This window comes from Mesocricetus auratus, unplaced genomic scaffold, assembly GCF_017639785.1.
Source record: "Mesocricetus auratus isolate SY011 unplaced genomic scaffold, BCM_Maur_2.0 Super-Scaffold_100014, whole genome shotgun sequence".
Taxonomy (NCBI): domain Eukaryota; kingdom Metazoa; phylum Chordata; class Mammalia; order Rodentia; family Cricetidae; genus Mesocricetus; species Mesocricetus auratus.
Genome location: NW_024429197.1, coordinates 44,438,232 through 44,454,560, shown reverse-complemented (window position 1 = coordinate 44,454,560; position 16,329 = coordinate 44,438,232). Strand labels below are relative to the sequence as shown.

The 16,329-nt window shown below is 41.7% G+C and overlaps 1 protein-coding gene across 1 annotated transcript in view; it reads right to left on the bottom strand.

Moving 5' to 3' along the window:
* Positions 1-13,995, bottom strand: part of Plaa (phospholipase A2 activating protein) — a 32,010-nt gene extending 18,015 nt beyond the window's left edge. Inside the window, exons 1-2 of the mRNA XM_005074303.4 lie at positions 13,640-13,995; positions 1,728-1,921 (exon numbers count right to left, since the gene is read on the bottom strand). Coding sequence (XP_005074360.1) covers positions 1,728-1,921; positions 13,640-13,788 — 343 coding nt within the window. The 5' untranslated portion in view covers positions 13,789-13,995. The remainder of the gene's footprint in view (positions 1-1,727; positions 1,922-13,639) is intronic.
* Between the last annotated feature and the right edge of the window lie 2,334 nt (positions 13,996-16,329).

The window sequence follows — 16,329 nt, the reverse complement described above, 5'->3', positions numbered from 1 at the left end:
TCCACCAGCCTCTACCTCCCAAGTGCTAGGATTAAAAGATGTACAACACCACATCTTGTCCAAAGTAAATTGGAAAATAAAAAAAAAAATTAGACAATACTTGAGAACAATATTCAAGGCTGTTCCCTGTCATCGACCCCACCCCTACCCCCAGACACTCACACAGAGAATCACAGTAGTGTGTGTCTCTGTGTGTGTGTGTGTGCAAATCAGCAAATAAACAAATAAATGCACATTAACCACTTGTTTTTTACAACCCACAAAAGTCAAGCAATTTTACCTTTTCAAGTGACAGGAGAATTAAAACTACACTTGGTGAAATATAAAAACTACATGAAATACACATTTCAAGTGTCCATAAATAAAGTTTTTTTTATTAGAACAGGTGGCATAAACCTATAACTCTAGCTACCCAGGAGGCTAATGCAGGAAGATGACAAGTTGAAGGTCTATGCTACATGTACAATGACATCAAGAGTACCCTGTGCAATTTATAAGATAGAACAGGACTAAACACTTATCATCTGAGAAAGCCTAAAGACTTATTGAAAAACAGATATTTTGATTCTTGCTTTTGTGTGAATTGAGGAGTTATAACAGTCATATAGTCTAAAACGTCTCAAACATTTACTAACCCTTCACAGAAAAAAAAATCAATACTTTCAATTTAAAATAATATCATAGTAGAAGAAGAAACTTAAATAATATAAGCCATTGATAATCCTTAATGCTATGGAAACTCATGGTGAGGATTTTTTATACTATTTACTCCTGTGTATATATATTTGTCTAATAACTCACTATAAAATGCCAAGTCTATAACTTGTATATATTTAAAACTTCCCATAACAAAAACTTTAAAATCTGTATCATTCTAAATTTAAAATATTACATACATACAAACATCTTCCCATCCTTTACAGGAATTAAGTTTACAGATTGTGTCCCAAACTTCTGCACACACTATGTAAAATAAGTTCAGGGGCTGGAGAGATGGCTCAGTTATTTGTGTATAGGCTCTTGCATGGATCCTGAGTTCAACTCCCAGTATCTGTATTTAGTGGCTCACAATCACCTATAGCCCCAGCTCCAGGACAGTTCTTGTCTCTAGCCTACAGGAGCACTGCACCCAGGTGTCTGTGTACAGACACACATACATAATTACAAATAATAAAAATAAACCTTTTTTTTTCAAGGCAAGGTTTCTCTATGTAGTCTTGACTGTTCTGGGACTGTAGACCAGGCTGGCCTCAAACTCAGAAGAGACCCACCTGCCTCTGCCTTCTGAGTGCTGGAATTAAAGGTGTATACCACCATGCCTGGCTATAGAAATAAATCTTAAAAAGTGAAATAAGTAGATATAACCACACTGACACTGCACGTCATTTTATAATAAAGAACTGTGATATTTCTAAGTATTTTCCCTTGTCATACATAGCCTCTTCCCTTTTGTAACTCAGCACTTTACTTATCATATTTATATAGGTTTGAGGTTTAGTTCAGTAAGAAAGCCTTCCTAGCAAGCATCAAATCTGTCTGATTCCTAGTATCAAAAGGAAAGACTATTTGAATATACCAGTCTTTAAATCTGAAAGTAAATTTATAACAGAAAACTTACATAATTAAGATGGCTCAAAAAAGTTTCCACTAGCCGGGCAGTGGTGGTGCACGCCTTTAATCCCAGCACTTGGGAGGCAGAGGCAAAAATACCATCACGCTATACTTACCAGTATCTTTGTGACCCTTTAAAATATAAAGTGGCATCGGACTGTCCAGCGAGAAAATGCAGATATTGTGGTCATTTCCTCCAGTGGCAATTAGTCCATGAGGATATATCTCACTTGAGGGTATGATGCACACACAAGACACAAAATTAGAGTGGCCGCTCATACAATGCATTTCTGTGAAGCCCCTGTTAGGACTGGAAAGACAGGATCATTAATAGATATACATTTGCCTCCTCCTGGCTTACCCTAAGACATAAACATAAAAATATTCATTACTACTCAGTGTGCAGGCTGAACTTTAAGAGTGTATACCAAGCCGGGCAGTGGTGGCGCACACCTTAAATCCCAGCACTCGGGAGGCAGAGGCAGGCGGATCTCTGTGAGTTCGAGACCAGCCTGGTCTACAAGAGCTAGTTCCAGGACAGCTTCTAAAGCCACAGAGAAACCCTGCCTCGAAAAACCAAAAAAAAAAAAAAAAACAAAAACAAAAAAAGTGTATACCATTCAAAGAACCTATTGTTTTTAATTAATCAAACATTAAATGGTTTCATAGTACAAGTAGAGGATTATATCGGATTGATAATAATTATGTGCTTTTTCAGTTAGAGTATATTAATTAAGAGCAAAATCAAGAAAAGAAAGGTTAGGAGATGAATATTCCAAGTGGTTTTTTTCTCATTCTCCAACACCATTCTACTCTTCAGTTATTGCTACTCTAAGGAATCTCTAGGGAACTGAAACACTTGAAATTAAGATAATGAAACCCACTGTCAGTAAACTAAATTTGCTCAGCAAAGTAGAAGCACACTACCCACTAGTACAATATATCATGTAGTTAACAGAGTGTCAATCATTTTCAGTGTGCAGTTAAAAAAAAAAAGGGGGGGGATGGACGGGGCTGGAGAGATGGCTCAGTGGCTAAGAGCACTGACTGCTCTTCCAGAGGATCCAGGTTCAATTTCCAGCACTCACATGGCAGCTCACAACTGTCTGTAATTCCAGTTCCAGAGGAATTACACCACTAATAGTCAAATCGCCAATGCACATAAAGATCAAAAAAAAAAAAAAAAAAGAAAGAAAGAAAATTTAAAAAGGGACACACTAATGTACTGTTTAGGAGTCCAGTACATTAGTAAGTGCCATGGGTTATAAATGATTGCCCATTTGTCACACACATCAATGATTTAGCATCGCTACCTTAAGTAAGTGAAACATTGGTATGATAGACTGTATAGAAAATAATAAGCTAGTAACTAAGAGCAGTTATAGCTCTAGCAATCAAGGAGTTCACAATCCAGTTGAAGTAGCCAAGGCAAGTACACATAATGAGATCAAACTCCTGAAGAAAACTAAACATACTCCAAAAAAAAAAAAAAAAACGAACACTCTAACATACTAGTCTACTTTTATTTCTTTCCCAAAGCCTACTAACTAGTCATGTAACTACAAGAAGTAGTTCATAGTCTATAAAGGCATTACAGGGAGGATGAAGGGGAAAAAAAACAAACAAGAACACAATTTTCAGGCAGAGGCAGGCAGATCTCTGTGAGTTCGAGGCTGGGCTGGACCGACAGCCTCCAAAACCATACAGAGAAACCCTGTCTCGTAAAAACAAAAACAAAAACAAACAAACAAACAAAAAAGAACACAATTTTCAATAGTGTAAAACTGGCTATAGAAAGGGTAGTAAAGCTTAGAAGATCCATGGAAAATGATTTCCACACTGGTAGCAGGTTAAGAAGAGAATCAATCAGTCTCCTTCCCAACAGGTAAGAACTGCAGAGTCCTCTGTGAAGACGTGATCTGAGGTGGGGAGAAGCAGGAGCCTTTCTCCACACTTCGACAGTAAATGCACTGGCAGAATTTGTCTCACAGTACTACTTGAGAACTGTGGTATTAACTGAAGGTTTGCGACTTCCAGGGTGAGGCATAGATTGGAAACTGAATTTTGATTTTGTTGGGATCAAACCCAGAGACCACACACACCATACATTCAGACTGAAGTTAATTTTAATCAATTTCAGCAACTGGAACAGCAGCAGCTACCAACCTGCCACCCTCTAATTCCATGGAGGGTTATCCTCCACAGGTTCCTGTAGCAGAAAGTACACAAAAGCAGAAGCCAACGGGTACATCCTGACTCCAGGATCATAGCACAGATCAGCTCTCTGATCCTGGTTTGCTATGCAAAATGAGGTAGCCATTGTTGGAACTTCCTGTCTTCCCTGCTGATGTAAACAATGGCCTCTCCAACTGAAGTGATTTAGGAAGAATTTAAAGGACCAGCACCCATCCTGCCCCTTCAGCATTCTCTTTCTCTCCTTTTGAGAGCCAGAAAATAAAATCCAGGATATTAGTGGTCAGGTGTGATGGTACACGTCTGCAATCCCAGCACTCAGGAAGCTGAAGCCAGAGGATCTAGTTCAAAGCCAGCCTTGGCTACACAGGTAGATCCTGTCTCAAAACACAAACAAACAACAAGGGTATTCAAAAGCAGCTGCATATACAGGGCACTTAGAAGTGAATGCACATGCTCAGAGAAACAGGTGAGAAAAGATCTAAGGCCTCAAGGATACACCTTGGCCGGGATTCGCAGCAGTCAGGGAACAACAAAGCGTCAGCAAACTCTGGCCACTCAAAGGAGCAAATTATCCCTACAAGTGGTTCCTGAAAAAGACCAGACGATCTACTGGTCAAGGGATCTAAAACTACCATCTTAAGAGAAAGATAACAAACAAAAGACAGGCCCCAGTGGACCTGGAACTTGCAATCCTCCTGCTCCAGCACATCAAGCGCTAGAACTGCAAGGGTGTTACACCTGACTTAAAACAATTGTCTTACACACGCTGGAAGACCTAAAGGAAGATGCGGAGGTAAATCCAAAAATATTCTGAAGCTGTAGATTACAGGAACAAACGAAAAGAACTAGCTGAAAGGTTCAGGCATTACGCTGGCCTGTCCTATTACCAGGCACTGTGCTGGCCTGTCCTAGAGCTCATTGGCCAGCGAAGCTAAATAGATAAACTCCAGCTTCAGTGGGAGACGCTGTCTCAAAAATGTAGATAGTGACTGAAGAAGTCACCAATATCAACATCAACCTCTTGCCTACACACACACACACACACACACACACACACACACACACACACACACACACACACACACACAGAGCACGTACACACCTTACTTACAAATGATACTAGGTAAATCCCCATTTAAAACAAACAAAACCTTTGGAAGGAGAGAATCAACTCCTATAAGCTGTACACACGCACAATTTTAGAGGTTTCAGTAACTTCCAAATCAACCAAACAGAGAAGACAGTGCTGTAGGATTGGGGGGGGGGGACTCTAAGGAATATAGAACACAGTAGTAAGATGTATTCACTTTAAATATCAATTAACTAATAAATGCTCAAAAGACAGACTGGCAGAATGCCTAAAAACACCATCTAAGTATGTGCTATCTACACACGAGTCTCTCCCCAAACACAAAATGGGAAAGGTACTCCATGTACACAGTAAGAAATAAAAGGGGAGGGGAAGCTATAAACATTAAACCGATTGTCTTTAGTTAAAAACAGGTGCCAAGTCAAATATATTACATAGCAATAAAACTGCATGCCAGGTAAGATGTCACATGCCTGTGATTCCAGCACATTGGAGGCTAGACCACCCTAGGTTACATGGCAAAATCTTATCCAAGAAATTAAAACCAAAGAGGAATACAGCAATAATATTTAATAATTATAAAATCATGTGCCTAATAAGATCATCAAAATGTAGAAAATGAAAACTGGCAGAATTGAAAGCACAGTTCTACTACCACAGTTACAACTTCAATATCACCCAGTGGTCAGCACTCGGGAGGCAAAGGCAGGCAGAGCTCTGAGTTTGAGGCCAGCCTGGTCTACAGAGCTAGTTCCAGGACAGCCAAGGTTACACAGAAAAATCCTGTCTCAAAAAAACAAAATGACTTAAATATCCCACTCTATAATGGGAAATGATAACCCTGAAAATAAGCCAGGGGTCTGGGACACAGGTCAGCAGGAGAGCCTTTATCTACCAGGGTAAGCCCCATCCAATCTCCAGGAAGGCCAAATTAAAAACAGAAAGAAACCAGAGAGCTTGAACAACACAGTAAGCCAACTATAAGTGTGACTATATTCTACCCAAGAAAAAGACATTATGAAAAACAGGATAATTCTTCTATTTAGAAAATTAAAAACAGATTACCATATGATCCAACAGAATAAATACAGTCTCAAAGAATTCCTTAAGAAATCACATTCATATAGCACTTTATGATAGCTAAACATGGGAGTAACCCAATGCCCACCATGGATGAATTGATAAGGAAAATGCTATGCAAAAACAGAATTTTATTTAGCCTTAAAAGAGAATTTTATGTCACTTTAAATGTTAATAGTCTAAATGCTCCAATCAAAAGACAGATTGGCAGAATGCCTAAAAACATGATCTAAGTATGTACTATCTACATCACTTGTATGTAGAAATTCTGACACATGCCACAACTTGGACAAACTTTGAAGACATTATGCTAAAGGAAATTGGCCAGTTATAAAATGATGAATACTGTAGAGTACATTTATATGAAGTACAAGCTACCTAAAAGTCAAGATCTTGAAGATATAAAGTCGAATGCTGGTTGTCAGGAGCTAAGAGGAGGAAAGCGAACTACTACTTTAGTGGGTACATAGTTTCAGCTTTACAAGACAAAGTTATGAAGAGGGATAGTGCTGCAGGTGACACAACACTGTGAGTGTAGGAGATACTTCCAAACTATCACCTGAAAATAGTTAAGAGGGTCAATTTTGTTGTATTTTAGTGTATTAAGAACTGGGCTGGGAGACTGATGGCTTGGTTTGTAAGAGCACATGCCACACAAGCACAAAGGCTTGAGTTTGGATCCTCTGTACTCACATAAACAGCCAGGTATATCTGTGAGCACCTGTAACGCCAGTGCTACCCCGAGGAAACCGGGCATGGAAAAGAGAATTCCTGGAGCTTGACTGCCAGACAGCCTAGTTGATTTTTAAAAAAGCATGCTTACAGTTCAGATAGATAACGTATCTGAAGAAATAAGGGTAGAGAGATAGAACAGGACATCCAATGTCCTCCTTCAGTTTCGGCAAAAGCACACAGAGAAAAATATTGTGATGTTTTAAATAAGAATGGTTTCCTTAGGCTCGTTTAGTTTAACATTTGGTTCCCAGTTAATAAAACTACTTGGGAAGGATTAAGAGATGTGGCCTTATTGGAGTAGGTGTGGTCTTATTGGAGGAGTTATGTCATCGAGGGTGGGCTTGGAGGTTTCAAAAACCCAAGCCCGGCCCAGTCTTACTCTCTCTGCTTACAACTGGCAGATCAGATGTGAGCTCTTAGGTACTGCTTCAGAACCTACCTGCCTGCAGCTAGGCTCCCCACAATACATTCATGGACTAACCCTCTGAAACTGTAAGTAAGATTCCTAACTAAATGCTTTATTTTATAAGTTGCTTTGGTTACAGCAATAAACAGTAACTAACACACACACACGCACACACACACACCCCTTTTTAAAAATTAGAGCAGGAAATCAAAACAACTCTGAGATACCATCTTACTCCTGTCAGAATGGCTAAAATCAAAAACACCAACAACAATTTATACTGGAGAGGTTGTGGTGAAAGGGGAACACTCCTCCACTGCTGGTGGGAGTGCCAACTTGTACAGCCACTTTGGAAATCAGTATGGACATTCCTCAGAAAAATGGGAATAAACCTACCACAAGACCCAGCAACTCCACTCTTAGGCATATATCCAAAAGATGCCCATTCATACAAGGATGTCTGTTCCACTATGTTCATAGCAGCATTATTTGTAATAGCCAGAACTTGGAAGCAACCTAGATGCCCCTCAACCAAAGAGTGAATAGAGAAAATGTGGTACATTTACACAATGGAGTACTATTCAGCAGAAAGAAAAATGGAATCCTGAAATTTGCAGACAAATGGATGACACTAGAAGAAACCATCCTGAGTGAGGTAACCCAGTCACAAAAAGACAAACATGGTATGTACTCTCTCATATATGGATTTTAGACATAGATCTGGGGAGTGCCAGCCTACAATCCCATGGCCAGAGAGTCTGGGAAACAGAACCTTCATTCAGTGGTTGATGGAAGCAGAGGCAGACTCCCACGGCTAAGCACTGAGCTGAACTCAAGAAATCCAGTGACAGAGAGGGAGGACTGATGAGCAAAGGGGTTAAGACTGGGCTGGTTTAACCCCCAGAAACAGCTGGCCTGACAAGGGTTAGCTCTTGAATCCCAGAGTGATGCCTGGGAATCCAGCATAGGACTGATCAAGATCCCCTGAATGTGAGTGTCAGTGAGGAGGCCTAGATAATCTATTGAGCCTTGGGCAGTAGATCAGTATTGATCCCTGGCATACAAATGGACTTTGGGTGCCCATCCAACAATGAGAGATGCACTCTCACCCTGGACTCTTGGGGGAGGGTCTAGGCCCTGCCCTGGATGAAATGACATATGGACACCCCCATGGAGGACCTCACCCTCCCTGGGGAAATGAGGGGATATTGGGGGGGGTTGGTGGGAGGGCGTGGGAGGAGGGGAGGGAAAGGGAGAGGGACCTGGAATTGACATGTGAAGCAACCTTGTTTCTAATTTAAATTTAAAAATAAAATATATTGCCGGGCGGTGGTGGCGCACGCCTTTAATCCCAGCACTCGGGAGGCAGAGGCAGGCGGATCTCTGTGAGTTCGAGGCTGGGCTGGACCGATAGCCTCCAAAACAATACAGAGAAACCCTGTCTCGAAAAACCAAAAAAAAAAAAATATATATATATATATATATTTAAAAAACTAGAGCAGGGTGTATAGGATGTGTGGAGGCTAAGGCAGTAAAATCAAGCGTTCAAGGACAGTCTGGGCTACAGAGTGAGAAAAAGAAAGAGCCAAGGGAATTATCTGTTCAACGCATCTCTCAAAACAGCAACAAAGAAGCCAGACCCTTGTAAGAAACTGAGTATTAAGTATTTAGAATCAGTTGGAAACTGTGCCATAGGGGGAAAAAATCTTGAAAGGCTATTTGGTAGTAGCTAATTTATCTACTTTTATGGGTTTTTGAAAATGTGATTTAAAATAATTTTATTAATAAGCATAGAGAGGCCATTCAATGGTGGTGCATGCCTTTATTCCTAGCACTTAGGGAGGCAGGCAAGAGATCTATGTGAGTTCAACGTCAGCCTGGTCTACAGAGCAAATAAGTTCCAGAACAGGTTCCAAAGCTACACAGAGAAACCCTGTCTCCAAAACCAAACCAAACCAAAAAGCTCACAGAAAATTAAAGATAAAACATGTTTTTAAATGTCTCTGGGGTGGGAGAGATAGCTCAAAAACAACTAAGAATCTATTTATGTTTTTTTGAAACAGTCTTGTAACACAGTTTCCAACATAGATGTTTGTTTGGATCATTTACAGTCATCCATTAGGATCTTAGTTCCAGAATTTGGTCTCATTTTCTTCTTTGTATCTCTCTGAAATCCTATCACAATATTTTACATGGTTAAAGATCATCAAGTCAGTGGTTCTCAACCTGTGTGTCATAACCCCCACAGAGACCTGTATTGTATTGTATATTTACATTGATTCATAATAATAGCAAAATTAAAGTTATGATGAAGCAATGAAATAATTTTATGGTTGTGGGTCACCACAACATGAGGAACTGTACTAAAGGGTCGCAGCATTAGGAAGGTTGAAAACCACTGCATTAAATACTTCTTAAATCGACGAGAAAAAAATACTTAAAGCATTGGTGCAGGAGACAGGCAGAGCAGGGACACAGTTGCCCTCTTGTATCCCTAGAAAATTTGAAACTTTTGCTTTTGCAAAAAGTCTTGGGGTGAGGGAAGGACAGAGCAGCACAGACACACAATAGTCATTGACTCTTGGGAGTGTAAGGAACACGTACATTCATATCACTGCCCAAGATCACAAGAAAACAAAACAGCAGAGGCCAGGCCGGTATCCTGTTGGCAGATGTGCAAAATAAAAGAGCTCCCCAGATAGTGCTACAGCCCCACCCAGGAGCACAGCTTCCCAGAAGTTTTTCAGATCGGAGCCCATAAGGAATAACAGATATCCAGGGAAAGCCTCCAGCAGAGAACATAATGACCAAATCAAGCGGTGAGGCAGGAAAACAAAACAATCTGGAGGAAGAAGACCACCAAGGAGAACTTAAGTAAAAACCAATCATCATCCCATCCACAGAGGATGGAAGTTCCTCAGGCCAATCCACTGGAAGGCAGCAAGAGAGAGAAGAGAAAACAAGCTCTACATCTGAATGAGACGTTCCTAAGAAGGAAGACAGAAAAGAAATGGGGAAAGAAACCAACAGACTAATTTGAGAGGTTTTCATAGTTAAAGAGCCAACTAACTAATGGTCCAGAGAAAAGGATGAAAACAGGGTTTCTTTTAGGGGAGCGGGGATAACAGGTAAATTAGGATGGCTTCAGACTTCTCAACAGCCTAACACCATCAATAAAAACACAAGGGATCAATGCTGTAAGATCTGGAAGGAAAATTACTTCAAGATTAGAATCATACAACCACTCTAGGTGTCACTGCAGTAACAAAAAAAATTGTTTTCAAATTTGCAAGTTTGAAACACCTTTGTTATCAACAAACTACATTCAGGAAGCGCCTGGTCTATGTGCCCCAGTAAGGCAAGATGAAGAAAACTAAGAAAGCGAAAGCTAACTCTAAATAGAAATTCAACACTAGCAGTCTAAAACAAGGTGACAGTAAAGTTACCCAGGACTACCTGTGCACCAGTGACAGCTGAGAAAGCTTTCACTGTTAGAAGAGGTCAATGTTTTCAAAAATATCAATTTAAAGAACTTAAAGTGGAATTATAGGATAAATACATAGAAAACTCAGCAAACGAAAACCCAAACCAGGAAAAAAATAACAAAGATCATAAATTTATACTGTCACAAACACTGATTTTAGTCAAACTAAGCAAAGGCCAGCACAGAAGTCAGATGAAATGGAAGTGGGCAGAAAACAGGGGGCACTAAACCCAAATGTTCCCAGCAGAAACTAATAGATAATACCTTAAAAAAAATCAATACATAAGATATTGCAACACACTGCTTTTTTTTTTTTACATTGACATAGAAATAAAACACAAAATGAGCAGTTAGATAAAAATGTTGCTTCTGAGGAAAGAAAATCTGGAGTGGGATAGAAAGTGAACTGGCTTTTCTACCTAACCCCACAGAATTGTTCAGTGTTAACCAACAGAAGTCACTTTTGTCCTAGCATGGCCAAGAAAAATAAAATACAAGGTCTTAAATTTTAAATTGAATCTTTAAATATAAGTAGTCTTTAAAAGCCAGTCAATAAGAAGACAAAAGATGCTGAAGTGTACCTCATCTCCCACCCCAGAAGTTTATGATAGACTTGTGGAATTTGACTCGACATGATGCTTAAAGAGGTCTGAAGCAGGTTGGATAGTGGTGGGGCTCGCCTTTAGTCCCAGCATTTGGGAGGCAGAGGCAAGTGGATCTCTGAGTTCGAAGCCAGACTGATCTAAAGAGTGGGTTCCAGGACAGCCAAGACTGTCCAGAAAAGCAGTGTGAGACCATGGCATGTTGGTTGGCCCAGTTCAGTACACAAATCTGGAGCTAGACCTTCTGGATTTTTGATGGAATTTGGCTAAAAACTAGGTTTAGTCCACCCTAAAATCAGCTATTTCTACCTCTTAAATTCTCTCATCATGCTTAGTTCATCTCTTCACTTACTACTATGGTTCAGGATCTTATTGACAATGGACATAGAAAAACAAATTTCATTTACTACTTGACTCTCAATATGGTATAGTCCTTCATTAACTCAACTGCTACACCATAAAGTAAAAACTTTAAGTATGCCAGCTACAGACTCCTTTTATATCATGAAAACTATTGCTGAGATGCAGAGATCAGTCACCAAGTGACTGAGACACTAACTGGAACATCGAGGAATGAAAATAGTCCTAGCTGCAAAATATAAGTTTTTGATTACTGTCAGCTGAATAATGTACAAACAAGATTTGAAGAACAAAAATGAATGAGAACCAGTTTTCAAACAGAAGATCCTAGGTAAAAAACAATCACTCCAGTTACTCCACTTCTGTCAACTTACAACAGTCCTACAGAAGTACAGCTTAAGGACAGGGTTCAACTACTAAAACAGGTATCCTTTAGAATAGATACTCCTTATTGCAATCTTTCTCCTTCTAGATATATGCTTCTACTGGATTTAATTTACTAATTTGTTGGGTATTGAATTCAGGGTCTCATATGGTTTAAGTAGGAAGCTACACCATACCCCAATATTTTTTAAGTTTATTTAATGAGCTTGCTTGAGAACTCTATTTTAAAGGTACATATTTCATCGATAATTATACTCAAATACACAAAAAGTTGCCTATTACTTTCACCGAGTGGTTTGGGATGCCACTGACTCCTAACAGTTGGAAGAGACTGTCAGAGGTCATCTTGCCGAATTCAGCACAGCAGTCTGCCCTACAATATTCTTACGCTATTCTACCATCACGAATTGGGTGCATTGCAAAAGCCACCAAACAGCTTCACCTCCACACTTTGCCTTCACACTATTTTCTACCTGTGGCAAGCAGAACCTTAACAATCGCATTCTACCAAATCGCCCCTTGATTGATAACTGAGTGATTTTACATATAAACCCCACAGCAAGGTTCCTGCCAGCCTTTAAGACCTGCCCTCATAGCTCAGTTTAATCTCCTGCCACCCTAGAACCTTCCTGTCTCAATCCAGGACCTCAGTTTTTTGTTATGCTAGCTGCCTTGCCTATGGTCGGCCCATTCCACCTTCCAAGAATTAGCTCAATGGATCTCATAGGTATGTAAATACACAAACACACACACACACACACACACCATCTCAAAAAAAAAAAAACAAAAACCAAAAGCTTCCCGCCTAACTCTGAATATGTACATTTGCTTGCGTCTTGATCCCTATTTTCCCAAGAGATTATAAGACAGTTCTGTAAACGTAGAGACCCTGTCAGCCTGTCAGTGATATCACTTCTTCCCAAGATGTAAAATATACGGTACTCATCACCTAAGCTCCATTTTTCTTTCTGAAAACTGAAATCCGTTTACTGAACCTTAAGTTTCTTGACTCATCAGTGCTTAAACGTAACCTCTGATGTTGATTTGGCCTGGATTTCAACTTTTGGTTAACTTTGGGAGAGAGGGGCTTGCAGGCCGAGTTTCTTAAAGCAATAGTAATTTTTTTCATCCTCGAGAAATAGCATAGTCCTACACAACAATTAACATTCAAGGGGGGTTCATCCTCGTCTCCCCTACAACCTAGGCAACCAGGAGGGGAATCCACGCCTAAGTCTCTGCAAGGCAATTACTGAGAACAACAGTCTGCAAAAATTAAAACACTACAGAGCAACTCCGGGGCAAGCCAGATGTTTTCAATGTTACCGAAACTGGGAGAGTGCACAGGAGCAATAAACACTGAAGTCCAGGAGAAACCTGAGAGATTATCTGCCAAAGCTGAAGCCCCTAAAGGTGTTTTAAGACGCTCGTCCAAGGTCAAGCTCCTCCCCGTTAGTGGTTAAGTGAGGACAGGCAGCCAGGTCCTCCCCTCGCACATCCATTCCCCGAAATGTGGTCGGTTTCGCAGAGTGCACGAGCCGGGAGTGAGAAAGCTCGGGAATCCGCAGGGAGGCGGGAGCAGTGCAGACACCAGGAAGAGGGAGAGAGGTACACGGCCGGGAAGGGGGGGTCATCCCTGCACGTGTCTGGAAGCCTGAGATTCACCGCGCGCGGCGGGACCTGCAAGCGCTCACCTGTCCGGGGCCCAGAGGCGGGTGGTGCGATCCCGGGACACGGACACAAAGGCCCCCGGCGGGTAGAGGCAGCACACCAGGCCCCTCACGTCCAGCTCGTGGCCCGGGAGCGAGCAGCTCAGCCGGTATCTAGCTGCGCCGCTCGCCATGGCCAGCGTGGGTCCGGAGCCCGGCTCCCCGGCACAGCGCGAGACTAGTCCGCAGGCCCGAGCCGGCGTGCGCCAGGCTGCGGCCCGAGACCCGCCTGCAGGTGAGGGGCGCGGGAGACCGGAAGAGCCCGTCAGCCGGTGCGGAAGGACTGCGGGGGAAGGGGCGCGCCGGCCGGACTGAGTGACACAGCAACCCTAACATGCACGCCGGAATTCATCATCCGCCGCAGCCCGCGGTGACGCAGAGTGTGTGCGTCGGGATGCTGGGGCGGCTTACGCGGAGGCTCTCTCTCCCCTTCTGTGCCCTGGATGGCGCGCGGGCCGAGGAAGGAACAGCGACACTCGGACATTCTGCCCAAGTGCCCGAGGTCCAGGTCCTGTCAGAACCCGGTCCATTTCAGAGAACAACCGAGGATTTGTAGTAGGATCAGGGGGCAAGCCGGAACTACAAATCCCACAATGCCGCGCGTCCCGGGCGACTCGCCCGCTCGCTGGTTTGGGATGTTTTAAATCTAGCTGCTCGGCTCCACTGCTCTGAAATGGTAGAATGAAATTGCTTCTTTAACTTACCTCGCGATTTGATTACCCAGTTTCTGCGTGCCTCTGGAGACTCTTTCTGGATTTTCATAAATTAATTGGTTTTCATTTAAAATGACAGAATCTGGAGCCAAGTGGGAACTTTAATCACTTTTCTTGAGTTCAAGCTATTCCTATGTTCTTACCTGTAGTATCAGATTTTGCAAATAAATACGATGGTTCAAATCCAGTCTTTCCAGCGTGACCACTGTTGCTTGACCGATTTGGCTCAATAGGTCTAAGATAGGGCAGAGAATATTTTTAATTAATTTATAACCTGGACTGGCCACAAACTCTTGGTTCTTCCTGTTCTAATCTCTGAGTGCTGAAATTACAGGTAAAAAAAAAGTACATATTTTTATCCAGACCTCCATGGTGCAGTGTGGTGTCTCTACATTGCATTGAGAGTGTCAGTCTACATCGTGGTAAAGTTTGACTTCTGTATTATTGCCTGGCATCCACCACAACTTCTGTTAAGTTTCTCAGATTTGAGCCCTGAAATGTTGACATTTTAAAACTTCTTGTGCTACTGTACTCACTGGGTAAACTTTGCTCAAATTATACTTTCAATCTTTGAATATTTCCAGCTGTCTATTAGAAATGTCTGCCTAGCAACTTAAATTTGCTTTAACATTCTCTAGTTTTCTACCTCTGCTCTCCAGCCTGTAATACACATTAAAGATTCTTTTTTCTAAACTCTGGATCTAAGTATTATTCCCTTTCTCCAGTAACCCCAATAGCATTCTGTTCTTAAGAGTACAATGTTATACAAGACCTTTTGTATTTCCCTAACTTATTTTACTAAAGTCATTTCCATTAGGTATGTGTCTGACTATGCCATGTTGAATTTCTCCTTTCCCTGAACAAAACTCAATATGGAAGGTGATAGTTCTGTGTTTCTAAAACAAACAAGCAATCCCTAATCCCAGGGCAGGATCACAACATTGGAATGTGGGCCATACAGTGAGTTCTAGGCCATTCTGACTACATGAGAAGTTCTTACGTTAAGAAAACACACAAACAGGGGTGATGGTGGCACACACCTTCCATTCAGGAGGCAGAGGCAGGCAGATCTCTGTGGTTCAAGGCCAGCCTGTCTACAAAGCAAGTTCCAAGACAACCAGAGTTGTAACATAGAAATCCTGTCTTGAAAACACGCACAGAGAGAGAGGGAGAGAGAGAGGCAGGGAGGGAGGGAGGGAGGGAGAGAGAGAGGGAGGGAGGGAGGGAAAGAGAGAGAGAGATGCACACATCACACAACACAACTGTAATCTTTTCTTTGTCACAGTTCAACACCAGTTTATCTTCTGGACCTTCCTAATTCATTTTTGGGCCAATGTAATTTTATTTATTGTCAATTTAGTGTTCATGGTGTAACATTTGTATGGCCATCATTTCTACATGACTGAATTTTCTTCAGGAAATTCATTTTCAGTCGTTTTTGTAGTTGCTGTGTATTTGTGTATGTGCAGGCACCAGAACACACATGGGGTCAAAGAACAACTTGCAAGAAGTAGTTCTCTTTTCCCACCACATGGGGCCTGAGAATCTAACTCAGGTCCTCAGGCTTGGTGGGGTGGCAAACACCTTTACCCACTGAGACATCTCAGTAACTTGGTTTGTTTTATTGAACAGTCTCCCGCTAGCCTTGGCTGCCCCCAAATTCACAGCAAGCTTCCTGTATCAGCCTCCTCAGTGTTGTCACTGTAGCTGTGTGCCGCCAGCCAATGAGACCCGAGGTGGATGAGACTCTTGAGTTTGATCCTCAGTCTTAACCATCAGATTTACTGCTTTCGATATAATAAATGATTTTCTGTCGACTTAGTGACCGTCCTGAAGCTCTCAGATATAGGCGGCTCAGATGGCAACCTGTAGGGATTTCTGGTCCTTCTGGCTCAGCCGCGGTCACCAAATATAGGTTTTAACTAAGTCTCTATCATTCTATATACCAGCAAAGACTCAAGA